This window comes from Solanum stenotomum, chromosome 8, assembly GCF_019186545.1.
Source record: "Solanum stenotomum isolate F172 chromosome 8, ASM1918654v1, whole genome shotgun sequence".
Lineage (NCBI taxonomy): Eukaryota > Viridiplantae > Streptophyta > Magnoliopsida > Solanales > Solanaceae > Solanum > Solanum stenotomum.
Genome location: NC_064289.1, coordinates 19,714,904 through 19,732,371, shown reverse-complemented (window position 1 = coordinate 19,732,371; position 17,468 = coordinate 19,714,904). Strand labels below are relative to the sequence as shown.

Below are 17,468 nucleotides of genomic sequence, written 5' to 3'. Positions count from 1 at the left end.
ATGATGGCAGTTCTTCCAAAATGGCTTGTCGCCTGGTATTCTAACTGAACTTTTAAAAATTCAAAATGCATTCTTCTATTGAGAAGCAGTGGGCTTCACATAGACTCAGGAAAAGACGATTGTCACTGTTCGCATTCTTCTGAATATAACAGGAAGAAACATGTATGAGCACTATCACACCTACAGGACTCTGGACCTAATTACTCCAAGTAAAACCGATTCCTTGCGCTTTACAAAGGGATTAACTAACCACAAAAGCAGGAAATCATAGTAATAAAACAGTAATACTGTAGAAACGGGTGCAGCAGCAGGGAAATACTACAGAAAAGGGCAAAAGGTGCAGCAGCAGGTCTCACCTATGAAATTCATCTAAGATTTTTAGTATCCAATAAAGCAAGCACATGTCCGAGCACTTGACTCATTCCCTCATGCTATCATTGTCATCTTCCGCCTCACTTAAATCAAGATCAGCTAACAATTCTTCCAATGGGACAGAAGGAGCATCGTCGCCATCAGTCACAGATGCCATTTCTGATGGCTGATACTCCTTGTTACGATAAAGAGATATGTTGAACCTCAAATCTGGATTCTCCTCTAAATCTCTTAAGAATTGTTCATACTCAGAGTTCATCTTCTCTTCATGATCTCTACCCTTAACATTGTCATCAATCTCCATATTGAGAGATTTCAGCTTCCATGAACGAGGCTTCCCACGCTTCTTCTGCCATTTCTCTTCATAGCTCTTCTTAACCAGTATTACATCTGGGAGAACAAAGCCTTTATACTTATCAAGCTCACTATCATTACTATTAGTAGCATATAAGTCATACCCAAGTGCATAATCCCCAGGATTTAGAAGATGCCCCAGATGTGTTCGTACGTTGAAAATTGTGTCATTCTTTCCAAAATCAGATATACGAGCTACTTGGGCATCTGCCAAAGCGTACTTAGATCCACCAATATTGACCTCAGAAGAAACAGCCTCAACATCTAGAACAATATATTCCACAAGCAGCCTACTAGAAAGTAGTGACTTAAAAGACACCCTCCAGTATTGTTCCGCATCCAGAAAACAGTTCCTGAGAGTAAATGGGTCAAGTAAAGCAATGTGGTTACTCACCTTGGTGCAAATCACAAGTGGCCCTAGATTCCCCAAACTATTTGAAACTTTTGGCGGAAGACAAATCAAGTCCTCACGACAAACTGGGGAAATTTCAACTGAAAAAGTATACTTATAGTGGTAATTGTTGCTCTTGATATCATGAGATACTAGTTGTTTGTCATTACGGCTCCGACTGGGAACAACTTTTCCTATGAACTCCACAAATTTTACAGCATGACTCCGATTAGAGAAAAACATATCAATTCCTTGATCCATTTGCTTAATCATTATAGCACGAGAAGCAGCATCATGCTTAAGAATAAGCTGTTCCAAATAGAAGAAAGTTCGCCTGTGAGTAACGTGCTGCCTTAGTTGTACTGCAGCCACCCACTGATCAGGATTCGCCTGAACCCTCGTACAAGCTTCACACATTTGGTCTTGGATAACAAATTCAACTGTGTAGGCCTGCTCAAGGATAGCGCCGTGAAGAACCTCTTTCTGAACCTTCAACTTGACTTTGATTCTCTTGGAGTGAGGTTCAGTCCAAATGAACTCTGCCTGCACTAAACGGACTTTATTCAAATTCTTCAACCTCTTCACACAGAATGTCAATAGCTCCTTTGATTCTAATTGGGCTTTAATCCAAGTCCTTGGAGGTTGCAAATAGCTATCACATTCAGGGCAATGGCATATGATAACATGCTTCTGGAGACCTTCTGTTATGTCAATTTCAGACCTCAAGCAGTTGGCACACATATTGGCAGCATTTGGTTGCATACTTATACCACATTTGCAGCATAAAACATTTCCAATTGTATGATGCACGGTAAACATGCCTGTGTCTTGTGCCATGGCTGGTAAGAGACAGATAAGACAGCAGCAGTAAGCAGAAAAGGACAAAAAAGATAATGAAACATGCACAAACAATTTAAGGTTTACCAAAATCAAACAAAAAATAACAATTTTAAGTTACAAAACCACCTAAAAAGTCTACAGGCTCCAGATTAGCGTAGTCGGGAACAAGCTACTGGGAAATTTAGTTCCAGTAATCTCAATGATATGGCTTCAAAAATAAGTGAAAAAGAAACATAAAGGTGCAATCCTTTCTAAAGCCATGACAAGAGCTTTCTATTTTTCAGTTAACCTTTAGTCCAAGGAAAGAAGAAGCACAAATAAGTGCAACTCTTGAACAGAATTGATTTTAAAACTTCAAACTTCACCTAAATTTTAGATTCCCCATTAACAATTTCTTCTAGACAGCTTCAACTTTATCCTCTCCTTAAGGGCGAACATGGAATATACATACAAGTTGAAAAATTCATGGCTCTTAAAAGCAGAAACAGAATTTATGGCATCAAATCACTAATTGAGAAATATTTATTTAACCTAAAGATAAAAACTTCAACACAATGATGAAACTTACCTGAACAAAGACAGACGCGCAGCAGCGGCAGCGATAGACGGACGAGTTGCAACGGCGGCAACGACAGTAGGGGAGTTAAATGTAGAACCCTAAAATTAGGCCCAAACAATAAAGAGTGAAACTCAAAGCTTCAGTGATAAGTTGATGACGGCTGAAAAGGACAAATTATGTAATTAACACGATTATTAAATAAAAACGGAAAATGGCCAAGAATACCCTAATCTATTAGAAATAATAACTCAAAAATATCCCTTTTATTTTTACTTTTTTAATCTAAAAATACTCTTTTATTAAAAATATCCATCTTTTGATCTAAAATGCTCTCAATCCATTTTTTATTGAATTGAATTTTTTTATTTGTTCTAAAAAGACTATTTTTTATTTATTCAAATTTTTAAGATTAGTTCATCTCAAAATATTTAAATCTAACGTAAAATAAAATAAATAATTTATTGTATATTCTCTAATATGACGACATTAGGAATGCTTTCAATGTCAGTGAATTTTTATTTTATTTTTAAATTCAATTATTAAAAATTAGTATTACATGTGACCATAATTATTTGTAGGATGATATTAAAACTTAAAAGTACAGTATTTTTCCTAATTTCCAAGTTTCTACCCGTCTTTTTAATTAATAAATTTTTTCATTATTTTGTACAATATAATTTATAAATATCATTTTTAAAATTTCAATTTTTTTTGATTAAATATAATTAGTACGTAAATGATTGAAGTTAGATTAATTTTTCTATTGTTAACAAGAAGCAACAACATAGTAGCCGGGATAATAGACTAATTTTTCTATTCAACAATCATTAATTCTTTATGTTAAAATTTATTCATATCAAATAATTTATAATTGTCATACGTTATTTATGAAAAAATAAATTAAAAAAAAGTATTAACTACTGATATAATTAAATTTTAACATGATGATTTGAATATAATATAAAAAATCAATTTAAATAAACTAAAAAATTATTTCACAAATTAAAACAAACAATAATAATGTATAAAAAGTAAAATAAAGAATTTATTGTGTAAAGATGAAGAATAAGAATTTTATTGTATTCTTTTAAGTAAGAATTTTATTTTTCATTTTACACAATAAATTATTTATTTAGACTTAAATATTATGACATGAACTCATCTTAAGAATTTGAAGAAATAAAAAATTGTCTTTTAAAACATTAAAAGATGTACATTTTGGTCCTTTACTCTAAAATTAACATATTTATTGAAAAAGTGTGTTAATCTAATCATGAATCCTATGTGGCTAACATAATTCATTATTGTGGTCTTCGTTGTTAGCTCCGGCAAAAGAACTCCATAAAATTTTACATCATTATCTCTACTTTTTCAACAAAATTTACTATTTTCTCTTTTCTAAAATATTTTTCCACTCACATAATATCCTTTTCTATTTTAAGTAGGAGAAAATAATAAATTTTGTAGAGAAAGTAGAGACAATGGTATTAGATTTCAAGGAATTCTTTGTTTGAAGCTAACAAAGAAGACAATAATGATGTATTTTGCTAGCCACGTGAGGTCCACGGTTAAGTTTAACACTTTTTTTATTTTGATAAATTTGTTAGGTTTAGAATAAAGGACCAAAATGAATACATTTTGTTATATATTAAGGATCATTTTAATTAAGTGAAAACTATTAAGAATCAAAATAAACACATTTGTCATATATTAAAGATCATTCCGATTAAATAATCTATATTAACGATCAAAATAAAGTATTACAAATACATCAAGGACTATTTTGATAATTTTCTTTGAAAAAAACTTCACCAAAATTTGAAAGGTAACGAGTGGAAACCAAGGAAGACATCATGGTGTTCAAAATCAATGAATTGGGTCTCAAGAATTTGCTGGAGTATTTCATATTAGTTTGCTTAAGGTATGCTTGGGTTTTGTCATAATTGCCATTACTCAGTCATATTAGAAGTTTTATAGATAAACAATCAGTTATGTAAGTTTTGATCTTTATGTCACTTTATAGTACTCTAAATATGTCAAATTTCTTTTAATAATTCTTCTTAAATAAAAATTTTACTTTTTCTACAAATAGTATTTAAAGAGGAGAACAAAGATTCTTCCCACAACTAATTACGAAGAAAGCTTATTTCTCGAGAAGAGATTAACAACAAGAGGAACATCAACACATAAGTAAAATGGAGGTGAATATTTAAAACATCAATACAAAAGTAGAATGACTTCAAAAGGTGGAATTCTTTCTAAAGCCATGACAAGAGCTTTCTATTTTACAGTTAACCTTTAGTTCATGGAATGAAGAAGAACGAATAAGCGCAACTCTTGAACAAAATTGATTTAAAACTAGATAAAACTTCAAACTTCACCTACATTTTAGATTCCCCATTAATAATTTGTTCCATCTTTCCTTGGACAACAGGAACAATAAATAGGAGAAAACCATGACTTTATGCTCTCCCTGGGGCTGCGTATCCGTCTTAGGTCCCACACTAAATTCGAGGATCTCTATTTTAAAATAATAATAGAATTATTATATATATTTTTAAACAAAAATAAATAAATTATATTGTGTCTTTCTTTTAGTTCGTTTTGAAACATTAAAGAATGTTTCTTTCTTTTTTGTCAATTTTTAAATTAAGCTTCCACCTAACTTGTTTAAGACCTCAAGATAAAATATTTTGGTATATATATATATATATATATAAATTTGGATTTNGGGCTGCTCAATGCCAAAAATGAGGTATCCGTCTTAGGTCCCATCCTAAATTCGAGGATCTCTATTTTAAAATAATAATAGAATTATTATATATATTTTTTAACAAAAATAAATAAATTATATTGTGTCTATCTTTTAGTTCGTTTTGAAACATTAAAGAATGTTTCTTTCTTTTTTGTCAATTTTTAAATTAAGCTTCCACCTAACATGTTTAAGACCTCAAGATAAAATATTTTGGTATATATATATATAAAAATTTGGATTTCAAAAATAAAAAATAATGGGAAAAAAGTCTGAAATATATTCAAACTTTGACCGAAATTATTGTAACAATCCCAAACTTTGGGCAAGACTTATTACCCCTACACGATTTAATAGTATATTTTAAAGATATATAAGTGTCCAACTGGACAATTTATTATTTATAATGATCAAATGGATTTGAAATACTTAAGTTACTTTTGTTTCAACTAAGTTATGACGCATTTATTTTCTTTATCTCAAATGTTAATTTTGCTTTCGTTTGTTGTATGAACCCTTTCGAGTCCATGGCGAACTTCCCTTCTTTGCATTCTCAAGATGAGCCATAGAGGATCAATTTTTTTCGTCATCAAGTCAGTCTCCACTTTCTGTTTGGGTCATTGGAAGCAAAATGTAGGCTGAAAGTTGAAATATAAGCCTCCAAAAGTTGAAAAATAGGTTGTATACACTAAATATATACATTGATATACAGGTTGAAGATAGATGTACAAGGCTGAAAGTTTACACTACAGGTGTTGAAAGTTGAAGTGGGCTGTATACATTTGATATACAGTAAAAATAACCAAAATACAACCTATATATAGTATACAACCAGTGAATACATAGATTTCAAGGGCAAAAATGGGGCAAAAAGCCCCCTAAAAGTTTCAGCAACAGATTTTGATATTATTTGGCCAAACCCGTCTATATTTGGCAGCCCTTTGTTAGTTTTAGGACAGAACGAAAGTTGAGTCAAAATCTCAAAGAAAAATCAGAAATTAAGCCAGAGTGTTGGCCCAGGCGGACAGAAATAGACTTGGGTCCAAAATTTTCTCCCAATTTTTTTATTTTTATGACTTGGTTATTTGATGAAAAATCTTAAAGTTAACTCAATTCGCCAAAAATGAGTTATTTTTGTTTTTAGTTATTCTTAAATTATTTTTTTAGTAAGCACTTGTCTTTCTATTCATTTGATTTCTAAAATACTTTGAAATTACTTAGTCATATTTTAGACAATATTGTTTCCTTTTCCTTTAAAAATAATTTAAGTGTAAAAAGTTGATTATTTCCTTAAGTAATTGAGCATGCCTACTTCCTTTAAGTTTTTAGCCAAATATTTTAAATCGTCGGATAACCGTGTGTTAGTGGGCACTTCAAGTGCTTAAAAACCCTTCTTGAAGTGTTGATGTGAACCCCGAACCTCCCTTTGGTATTTCAATTGATTTTCATGTTTTAAATCTTTTGAAATTAAAGTTTTCTTGATTTTTCTTCAAAATTAAGTGGTGATTCAAAATAAAATAACTAAAAACAGTAGTTATAGAGCCTTATTATGTCTATTATCTTTTCTATTTCTGAAATTTTCTCTTAATTTAATCATGAATCTTATGTGGCTAACAAAATTTACCATTGTTGTCTTCTTTGTTAGCTCCTATAAAAGAACTCCATAAAATCTTACACCATTTTCTCTACTTTCTCCAACAAAATTAAATTTACTATTTTTTCTTTCCTAAAATATTATTCTATTGACCTAATATCCATTTTTATTTTAAGCAAGAGAAAATAGTAAATCATGTTAAAGAAAGGAGAGACAATAATGCTAGATTTCATAGAGTTCTTTCTTTGAAGCTAACAAAGAATATAACAATGATGGATTTTGCTAGCTATGTGAGGTCTACCGTTAAATTTACACTTTTTATTTTGATAAATCTGTTAGGTTTAGAGTAAATGACCAAATTGTGCATACATTTTATTATACACCAAGGATCATTTCAATCAAATGAAATATATTAAGGATCAAAATAAACACCTTTATTATATATCAAAGACCATTTCGATCAAATGAAATATATTAATGATCAAAATAAAATATTGTGATCTTTTCTTTGGAAAAAAACTCCACCAAAATTTGAAAGGTTAACAAATGGAAATCAAGGAAGAAATCTTGGTGTTCAAAAAATTATTAGAGTTCAAAATCAATGACTTGGGTCTCAAGAATTTGCTGGAGTATTTCATATTAGTTTGCTTTAGGTATGTTTGGGTCTTATCCTACATTACTCAGTCATGTTAGAAGTTTTTTAGATAGACAATCAATAATGTATTTCAACTTTTATTTTGTCACTTTATAAAGGGTCTAGGTGTATGCTAATTTTTCATGCCATATTATAAATATGCCCGAGCCAATTTTCATGTTATATTATAAATACGCTCGAGCCAATAATGACATCAATGCATCCCTAGTAGAAATTATTTCTTTTGTAACCGATGATGCATCTTCGGAAGGTCAATCTTGCCAAATGTCAATGCCTTTGCTTCCTTCAGACCTCACCACCATGTGTCCTATATTTTTTGGCACGTGCTTAAGTAAATTTCACTCGATACAATATGATTTAATATTCTAAAAAAATGATAAGTATGTGTCCGTTTAAGAAATTTAAGTTCTTTGAATTTCACTCTATTATATATGAGTGAACCCTATTTTGGTTTAGTTCGTTTCAATCAGAAAATATGTAATAAAGTTGAGATTTATCATAAATCTAGTTAGTTGAATGCTAATCTGTTGATTTTTGCATTGGATAGAATTGAGATAATGACAATAATTGATATAATATCTCAATGATTACAAGTGGAGCGACAAAAATCAATTAATAGAATTAAATAGAATTTCACTATCTATCAGATCACAAATAATTTTCAACCAAAAAAAAAAAAAGATCACAAATAATTTCTTAAGTTGCTTGTAGTTAAAAAATAATTTAATTTACACTTGTATAATTATAATTTAATATGGTACACTTATTATACATTGTTTAACATTATTATACCGTGATGATAATAACAATTGAAAAACAACAACATTGTTCTTTATTTTCGTACATTTTGCTTTTGGCTAAAATAAAAAAAAATTCAACCTAGCTTGCTCAAATCTTCACTAAATAAATTCAAAGTTTAACAACAACTTCTCCAACAAATCCCAACCACAAATTTGTTACAATTTTCAATAAATCACAAAACTCATTTGAGAGTTTTCAAGATTTTAAAAACTCTAATAATGGAGTTTTAGATATATACTTTTTTCACTTTAATTGACATAGTAGTGTTTAAATTCATGATGATAAATTAAACACAAATATCATTTCCAATCAGTTTCTAAGCTTCAAAGAGTAGAAAAATCATATTCTCAAATAGTAATTTCAACCACTGATTTTTGAATTCGTCAATTCTCAAATTATTTTTTTAATTTCTTCAACTTTTGTAGCATTATTTTTTCTTTTATTTGCATAACCAAAAAATTAAACCAACTTTATTTAGTTTTTTTTAATCATTACGTGCATCCGATTAACTAGTAAGTTTATATTTCTTTATAGATTAAGTCTTTGTTTATATTTTAAAGTCAAGTCAATTGCATATTGTATATGTTTTAGAAGTTTGTGAATATTTTATTACTATTTTATTCTTAGTGATCTCTAGGTGATTACGCACTATTATAAATTGCCTCTAATCAAGTCAATGGAGTCATGCTACTTTATTATTTTTGTGTTTGGAAGTTGGCACCTAACATACCGTGTGAGTTGTATGATGATGACGAGTTTGATTTCACATTTCACCTTACTCTCTCATTCATTTTTACTTGTTATGTTTAGCACACTTAATTTTTTAAAAAAATTATATGCCTATTTACTACACTATTTTTATTAATTGATATTCAGTTTTACATATTGAAAATGATATGAGGAATAACTAATTAATTCTAAAGATAAAATATGAAAATAAGAATAATAATTATCTTTGGATTATACATTATACTAATTAATTTGTTATATATCAAATCAAGCTGGGTATAATTTGTCTCCAAACCAATCGGACCCTCTCTGTGTATATTGTGTTAGTTGGAAAATGAAAAGTTAATTAAATATACTTTCAGGTCCATCACCACCTCACCTCAATAAATAAATAAATGAGGGAAAATTATGAAACATCCAAAGATGAGCTGACTCTGAATTTAAAAGGAAATTATAGAAAACTTCTAGATGTAAATTGTAATTATCATTACTTATTGGTTATATTTGAAGTGAAAAAAGGGAGTAACTTATTATATATTTGTATATATTCAAATACGTCAAGTTTTAAGATAAATTAAAAGTAGTTTTATTTAATTTATTTTTGTTAAAGTTGACCTTTAATAAAAAAAGATATTGTTTTGATTGGTGACGGAGATTTAATTTCCGCATTATCTTGTATTTTTTAATGTTCGGTTGCTATTTTTTTCATAAATAATATTTGCATGAATTATATAAAATTTATGTATTACTTTATGCCAGATGCAATACGAAACTATATTGAATGAACCCTCTATTAAGTTATGAGCCTCTAATAACTGAAAATTTGAATATAAGAACTATGAGGCCTTTTTTGAAAATAGTTTACATGTCATATAGTGCATGTGCTTTTTTTTTTTAAAAAAATAAAAATAATTCTAATTAATATCCGTTACTTATATTAAAGTCTGATTATTTTAAATTTACGTTGCGTAGGACTCATTTGGGAAAGCACCTTCGGCTTCTCCCCCGAATGTGTATGTGTTGAAACAGCCACATTACATACAAAATGGAGTAACTGATAGACAGAGAGATGACACATTTATAGATGTTATTTTTATTTATATGAAACTTCATTATTTTTTGAGTAAAAGAACAAATTTAGCAACATAAATATATAATTGACAATTCTTGAGCCAAATTATTTTTCCCCCATTACAGGGAAATTAAGTTTAAAAATAATAGTATTATTAAAACCTAAGAGAGCTCTAGCGATGTGTAATTAATAACACTAATTTTTTTTTAACATAGTTTCCTGTAATGGGGAATAATCATTTGGCACAATAATTGTCAATTTATATATATGCTGCTACATTTGTTCTTTTACTAAAAAATAATGAAGTTACGTATAAATAAAAATAACACTCTATCTATAGATGGTTTTTCGATAATGAAGTTACGTATAAATAAAAATAATGTCTATAAATATCTTTTTAAAAAATAAATCGTACACCATATGATAAACTTTTTCTCCCCTTCAATGTTCATTGTTTAATGGGAACATTATTTTATAAAATTGCATTATAATGAGTTTTTTAAAGACAAACAAAAAGTCATAATGATTTAGATTAGCTTAATTAATTTAACTTACTTTAAATACATGTTGTTTAATCTTGTTTTTTCCTAAATAATAGTAAATACTTACAAATATCAAAAGTTTACTCCCCTCATCACAATTTATTTGATTACTACTTACAAAATCAAACAGTCGTTGGATACTTAAAAATAAAGTGCATCTTTTGCAAAAATTGCTAAATATTTGTTCAAGCTTTCGATTCTTTTACTATCTTTTTAGTGAATTTTTTTTTTCATAAACTTCTAAATTTAAATGATTCATTCTCAAACTGATCTTAACCAAAGGTCAAAAAGGGACATGCCCAATGTATGTATCAGCTGATGATGAAAAAAAAATATATATATTCTTTTCTTTGGAATTTTTGAATTTGAAATTGTGTTAGGCAATAGTATTTGAATTTTTATTTTTTTTTTAAATTTGGATATGTAAATTTTTATATATATAAATATGATCTATATCTTCAATTTGTAAAAACTAGAAAAATAATTCAATTTAACTTTTACAACTCCATTATAATATAAAAAATAAACAACATTATTAAACAGTGAAAGCAACCATGATTTTGTCTCTCATAACATAACCGATAAACCAAAATTTTCACTATTGAAGTAAGTTCAAAACATAATTTTTATCAAACTGCAAGGTCTAAAATAAAAGAAGTTTATTTGGTTGATGGTTGAAGTTGACATTTTTGTACTTTAGTTGGTGGATAAAATAAATGGAATGGGTTTTGTAATAAATAAAATAGCTGGATAATATTTAAAATAAAATGATAATAAAAAAAAAAGTAAAAACACCTCTTTTGTACTCTCACATTTAAAAAAAAGGAAAAATGACGAATATACTTTTTTATCGTAAATGACACACAAATACCATCCATCATATTTTTGGGACACTAGTGCTTCTGTCGTTCAAAAACTAGAGCATATATGTCATTTACTCTAATGGAAGACTAAATAGGGACACATTACACAATCTTATCCGTCAATCTGATATTTAATAAATGTCGGGTTGGTGAATAAGATTATGACACGTGTATGTCTGTTAGCATAAATGGTATATATGCTCTAGTTTTTTGGACAACAGAGGCATCAATGTCCCAGAATTATGACGGATGGTATATGCATACCATTTACCATAGTTTGGGTATATTTGTCCTTTTTCCAAAAAAGGATGACCTTTTTTTTCAAAATACTTTATTTTAACTTTTCACGTAGTATATTAAGGCCATAAAATTGACATAACTTTAATTTAGGACAGCAATTAAATATTTGTCAAAATTCCAAATAAACTTCATATTTTAANTGACACACAAATACCATCCGTCATATTTTTGGGACATTAGTGCCTCTGCCGTTCAAAAACTAGAGCATATATGTCATTTACTCTAACGGAAGACTAAATAGGGACACGTTACACAATCTTATCCGTCAATCCGATATTTAATAAATGTCGGGTCGGTGAATAAGATTATGACACGTGTATGTCCGTTAGCATAAATGGTATATATGCTCTAGTTTTTTGAACGACAGAGGCACCAATGTCCCAAAAGTATGACGGATGATATATGCATACCATTTACCATAGTTTGGGTATATTTGTCCTTTTTCCAAAAAAGGATGACCTTTTTTTTCAAAATACTTTATTTTAACTTTTCACGTAGTATATTAAGGCCATAAAATTGACATAACTTTAATTTAGGACAGCAATTAAATATTTGTCAAAATTCCAAATAAACTTCATATTTTAAAAATTCACATTTTCTTCGGGTCCACCACACCCACTCTCGAAAAATAAATACATAAACAGATATGCCAATGATCACTTATTTATTTTCATCTTTCAAAAGGATGAGTTGACTCCATCATCCATTTTATCTTACCCCATTAACTTATGTTCATCATTATAATTCATACTCCACCACAAAATAAAGTTTAAACCAAGAAAGAAATTTCAACTTTTACTTGAAAAAAGAAAAATCAAACATGCTGCCTGAAATGTAACCCACTTAGTCCCTTCCTCTACCAATGCCGTCTTCAAATATCATCACACACTTTTTGTTGAATAGTCCAAAGTTTTTCTAATTTCTTTATCCTATATATAAACTTGTTTTTATATTTTTTTCCTGCAGATGGAAAAGTATATCTACTGTGCGCAAGTAGTGTTGTAGGAATAATCTCAGCTTTCGCCATGCATCATCTTCTCAATTTTAAATCTAAATCTCCCAAATTTGATGATCAGATGATAAATCAACTTTGTCCTATTTTCGACACCAGTACTGAATCTGGGCGCGCTGCTGGTAGACTCGAAAAGTTTTCTCATTACGTTGGTGAGATGATTTCACTTTCTTTCCATATATAAATTATTCTTCTTTTTCAATTTGATTATATTATTATTCAAAAGTAATTATGTGTATGTAGCAAGGCAATTGGGGTTTAAAGATGAAAGTGAGTGTGTTGGGTTATGTGAGCTAGTACAAGAATACTTGAAGAGATCCAAAGGATGTGATAATAGTATTTTTGAATACTTTGCAAATGAACAAGATGCTGAATCTTTGTATGTCAAATTGGAAAATGAATTAGAGAGATGCATTCTTGCTTATTTTGCTTTTCATTGGAGTAAAGCTTCTATGTTAATTACCCAGGTATATATATGTATTCAAGGTTATTTAACTTTTTTTTATAGATCACAAACTGAAAAAAGTTGTTTTTTGTTGAAGGTATTGAGTGTTGATTCTGAGCAGAAAAGACTCAAGGATTTGGTGATGGCAGCTACAAGGTAGTAATAATTGATTGATTATTTAAAACTAGTATTTTCTAATTTTGTGTATGTGGGGACGACATACAAACCTACTACATCCAGATAATTTCTGACAAATAATTGAGATTTCCTGTTTTTAATTAAAAGTTTCAACTACTCATTGATGAATCGTATCAGTAAATTTTGGATATTAGAGGATAAAACATGCGTCAAAAATAATAGTCACTCATTATCATTGAGAACACAAATACTTTCACTTGAATATTAGAAACAAAAAAAAATTGTTTATCACCAATTAATGGAAAATTATTCTGCAAAATATGATTTTTTTTTTTCATTTTTTTTTTCACCGAACTAAGAAAACAAATTCTTATTGAAATAGTGGAAATTTTCATAATTATATAGATGAAAATATTACTATTTGATGATCAACCGGGGATTAAAGGAATTTTCAATGATTAATCGAATTGCATTAGTTTAATAGTATTGAATACATTCCGTATATTATTGTTGATCAAATGGCATTAATTAACATTTATATTTCCTGTCAATTCTGCAAACTGTTTTTCTTTATTTGTGAAAAAAATAAATAAGTGTATATAGGCAGCTACTGGTCCCTTTAGTGGAAGTGAACTTTGAAGTAGTCGATAACAACATTTCATTATGATAGTAAAAAAAAATATATATATATATATGATAATTCTCAATACACTTCATTAATTATTAGATCGATTGGATTGTTTTCAATTTCAGGAAGCAGAGATTTGAGAAGATAACAAAAGAATTGAATGTGACTAGGGTATTTTCTACGCTGGTAGAGGAGATGAAGGCGATCGGAACGGTATCATCTAACGACGGTAATGGTGAGTCCAGATGTACGGACGTGATGGTGCCAGTTGCTCACAGTCAAAGAAGTCCAGTGCTCCTCCTTATGGGTGGTGGAATGGGAGCTGGCAAAAGTACTGTCCTTAAAGACATCCTCAAACAGTAAGTAATTATTACTCACTCACCTAATTTCATATATCAATATCCTATTGTCATTGTCATGAGTCATGGACCCTAAACAAAATCTTGTAGTGTACTGTGTATCAACTTGGGGGTAGGGGCTAAATGGAAGAGGAGATTACTAATAATCAAACCCTTTAAATAGTCAATCAATTGAATAACTAAGATTTTATGTGTCAACTATCCAACCATCACAATAATATGTTACTATCTCACAACTTGGCTAGATTTCCTTATTGTTGGGCTGAGAATATCAAATATTGGTAATAGGCTACTACTTAGTATAACTTTATCAAACTAAAATCACTCAAATTTTGACTAATTTGGCAGGTCATTCTGGTTGGAAGCAGCTGCAAATGCAGTGGTAGTAGAGGCAGATGCTTTCAAGGAGACAGACGTAATATACAGAGCCCTTAGCTCAAGAGGTCATCATAATGACATGCTTCAAACTGCTGAATTGGTAACAATTAATACTTCTACTTATGCAAACGCGCGATTCCCAACAACAATAATTAAATTTATTTGAAATATATATTACAGGTACATCAAAATTCAACAGATGCAGCATCTTCTCTGCTAGTCACAGCTCTTAACGAGGGGCGCGATGTTATAATGGATGGAACCTTATCATGGGAGCCATTTGTTGAGCAGACCATAGTCATGGCAAGAAATGTACACAAACATCGATATCGAATGGGGGAAGGTTACAAGGTTGCAGAGGATGGCACAGTTACTGAAAATTATTGGGAACAAATTGAACAGGAAAAAGGAGAAGAGACAGCTAATAAGATCATTAAACCTTATAGAATAGAATTGGTGGGAGTTGTATGTGATCCTTACCTAGCTGTTGTTAGAGGCATCAGGTACGAATAATAATTTTCTAAAACTTTTTAAAATGTTAAATTATTTGGAACTGAGACGTGGTATGCAGGCGAGCTATAGCAACAGGGAGGGCAGTTAGAGTAAAGCCCCAATTGAATTCTCACAAGAGATTCGCAAATGCATTTCCCAAATACTGTGAACTTGTTGATAACGCCAGGCTATACTGCACCAATGCCTTAGGCTCAAAACCACCGGTAACATTCTTATCTCAATCGTATTTACTGCATATATTCTACCCTTCACATTGGATATGTCTTCGTTGTTGCAGTTAATAGCATGGAAAGATGGAGAGAACAAAATGTTGGTGGAACCAGAGGATATCAAGTGTTTGGAAATGGTGAAAAAACTGAAGGAAGAAGCAGAATCAATTTACGAGCTGTACGAGGGAGATGATGTATTGTCTCTGCAGACTCCTGGTTCAGTCTGGAAAGACATCGTTTTAATACCTACAAGGTCTACTCTCCAACAAGAGCTCAAAACTGCAATTCTAAAAATTGAAAACAGGGGAAAATAGGTGTTCCCCCAAAATATGAATTCAGCAATAACTTCTTATGTAATTCTTCCGTGAACTTTATTTGAAATGATCCAAGCCACCGATGTTTCTCATGTTCATGTGTCTTACAACTTATACCTATTACTGCACTCAAATACATTAATACAAAATATATATAGGGGAAAAGGCATAAATTACCTCCTGAATTTGTGTCGAAAAGTTAGTTATACGTTCAAACTATTGTGGCGATCTATTACACATCTAATCTTGTTCAAAATGATATTAATACCCCCTCTGAAGACAATCTCGGTTGTGTAAAAAAAATGTGTTGTACACGTATTTTCATACATAAATAATATTTATTTTAATTTTTAAAAATCTTTATCTCTTGATATTTTCTTAAACTTTTGCAAAAGAATAAAGATTTGGGCATCTTCCTCCTCTTACCATACATTTCTCTTTTTAAAATCTGTTTCTTCTTCTTCTTCTTCTCCATTGTTCATAAATTGAAGGAAAAACTAAAAATTTGAAGAGAAAATAGGAATTAGTAGGTCAATTATGAAGTTAAGAGATGTTGGCGGCGGCGATAGGTGATGGGCAACACCGTTGTTGCCGGTGGAACAAACAAAATTTTCAGATCTGTAAAATTCTTTAAAAATCTTGATGACTAGTATGTAAATCAAGCATTTCATTAGTATTCTTTGTGTGTAATGATTAATCAAATATGATATTGATGATTTGAGACATAAAAATGACATTGTGGTGGTTGTAGGTAGTCCTCCGGCGAGAATAGAGAAGACAAAGATGGAGAAATCATTTTCTCCGATGAACTTTTGATAAATTTAGGCAATATAATCATGAATTTTATGCATAAATGTTATAAAAATTTCAATAGAAATCATTATCTTTCTCGTGATTATTTTTCGGTAATCTTCTCTGGTGAATCCTCAGGCGAGTTCGAACGAAAAAATCATGAATTTTAAGTTGAAAATTATTAACTTTTCTTTGGAAGTCATCATGTTCTCCACTCCTTTCTATTTCTTTTTAGAGTTCCTCTTTAAGGGTAGAGTGTTGAATGAGATTCCATCAAACAATCAATGGTGATAAATGTTGTGATACCTTAAGAAGAAGAAGAACTCAAAATTAAGAAAAATGTAAATGCTTTAAAGAAATTGGTGCCACCAATAAAAAGATTAAAAAGGAAAGAAAATTGAAATAATAAATGTATTAAAAATTAGAATATATAATTATATAATGACCAATAAAATAGTGTCATGTGTTCAAATTTGTCATTCTAACATATTTTTTTTCTTCTCACGCACCTTAAGGAAGGTGAAGACCATTTCTTTGTCATGTCACGTTCCGAGAGGGTATTAATATCACTTTGAACAAAATTAAGTGTGTAATAGATCGTCGTAATAGTTTAAGCGTGTAACTGATTTTTCGAAATTCAGGAGGGAATTTATGCATTTTCTCAATCTATATAAATTGATATAAATTTATAACTAATTGCAGCTACACTTAAAAGTATATTGATACGTCATAAATAACAAGAAACATGTACGCTTCAATTGGTTCTCCAAATACATTTTGGTGATGAATTTACTTAAATACAATATATATATTATAAATTCATAACAGTGAACAGATACACCTAAATATATGAATA

The 17,468-nt window shown here is 29.8% G+C and overlaps 2 protein-coding genes across 3 annotated transcripts; one reads left to right on the top strand and one right to left on the bottom strand.

The window, feature by feature from the left end:
- Window positions 1-73: 73 nt before the first annotated feature.
- Window positions 74-2,664, bottom strand: LOC125873305 (uncharacterized). The gene is made up of 2 exons (XM_049554212.1): window positions 2,526-2,664; window positions 74-1,956 (listed from the first exon to the last, which is right to left on the bottom strand). The coding sequence occupies exon 2, from the start codon at window positions 1,952-1,954 to the stop codon at window positions 419-421; it is 1,536 nt and encodes a 511-aa protein (XP_049410169.1). The 5' UTR covers window positions 1,955-1,956; window positions 2,526-2,664; the 3' UTR covers window positions 74-418.
- Window positions 2,665-12,791: 10,127 nt separating this feature from the next.
- On the top strand, window positions 12,792-15,898 carry LOC125874206 (calmodulin calcium-dependent NAD kinase). 2 transcript variants are annotated; one of them, XM_049555050.1, is made up of 8 exons: window positions 12,792-12,988; window positions 13,080-13,303; window positions 13,379-13,437; window positions 14,173-14,406; window positions 14,755-14,884; window positions 14,965-15,287; window positions 15,356-15,500; window positions 15,575-15,898. In XM_049555050.1, the coding sequence occupies exons 1-8, from the start codon at window positions 12,850-12,852 to the stop codon at window positions 15,818-15,820; spliced, it is 1,500 nt and encodes a 499-aa protein (XP_049411007.1). In that variant the 5' UTR covers window positions 12,792-12,849; the 3' UTR covers window positions 15,821-15,898. The 2 variants fall into 2 exon arrangements, with proteins under 2 accessions (XP_049411007.1, XP_049411006.1); XM_049555049.1 differs by having other exon boundaries at window positions 12,796-12,988; window positions 13,080-13,437.
- Window positions 15,899-17,468: the final 1,570 nt, after the last annotated feature.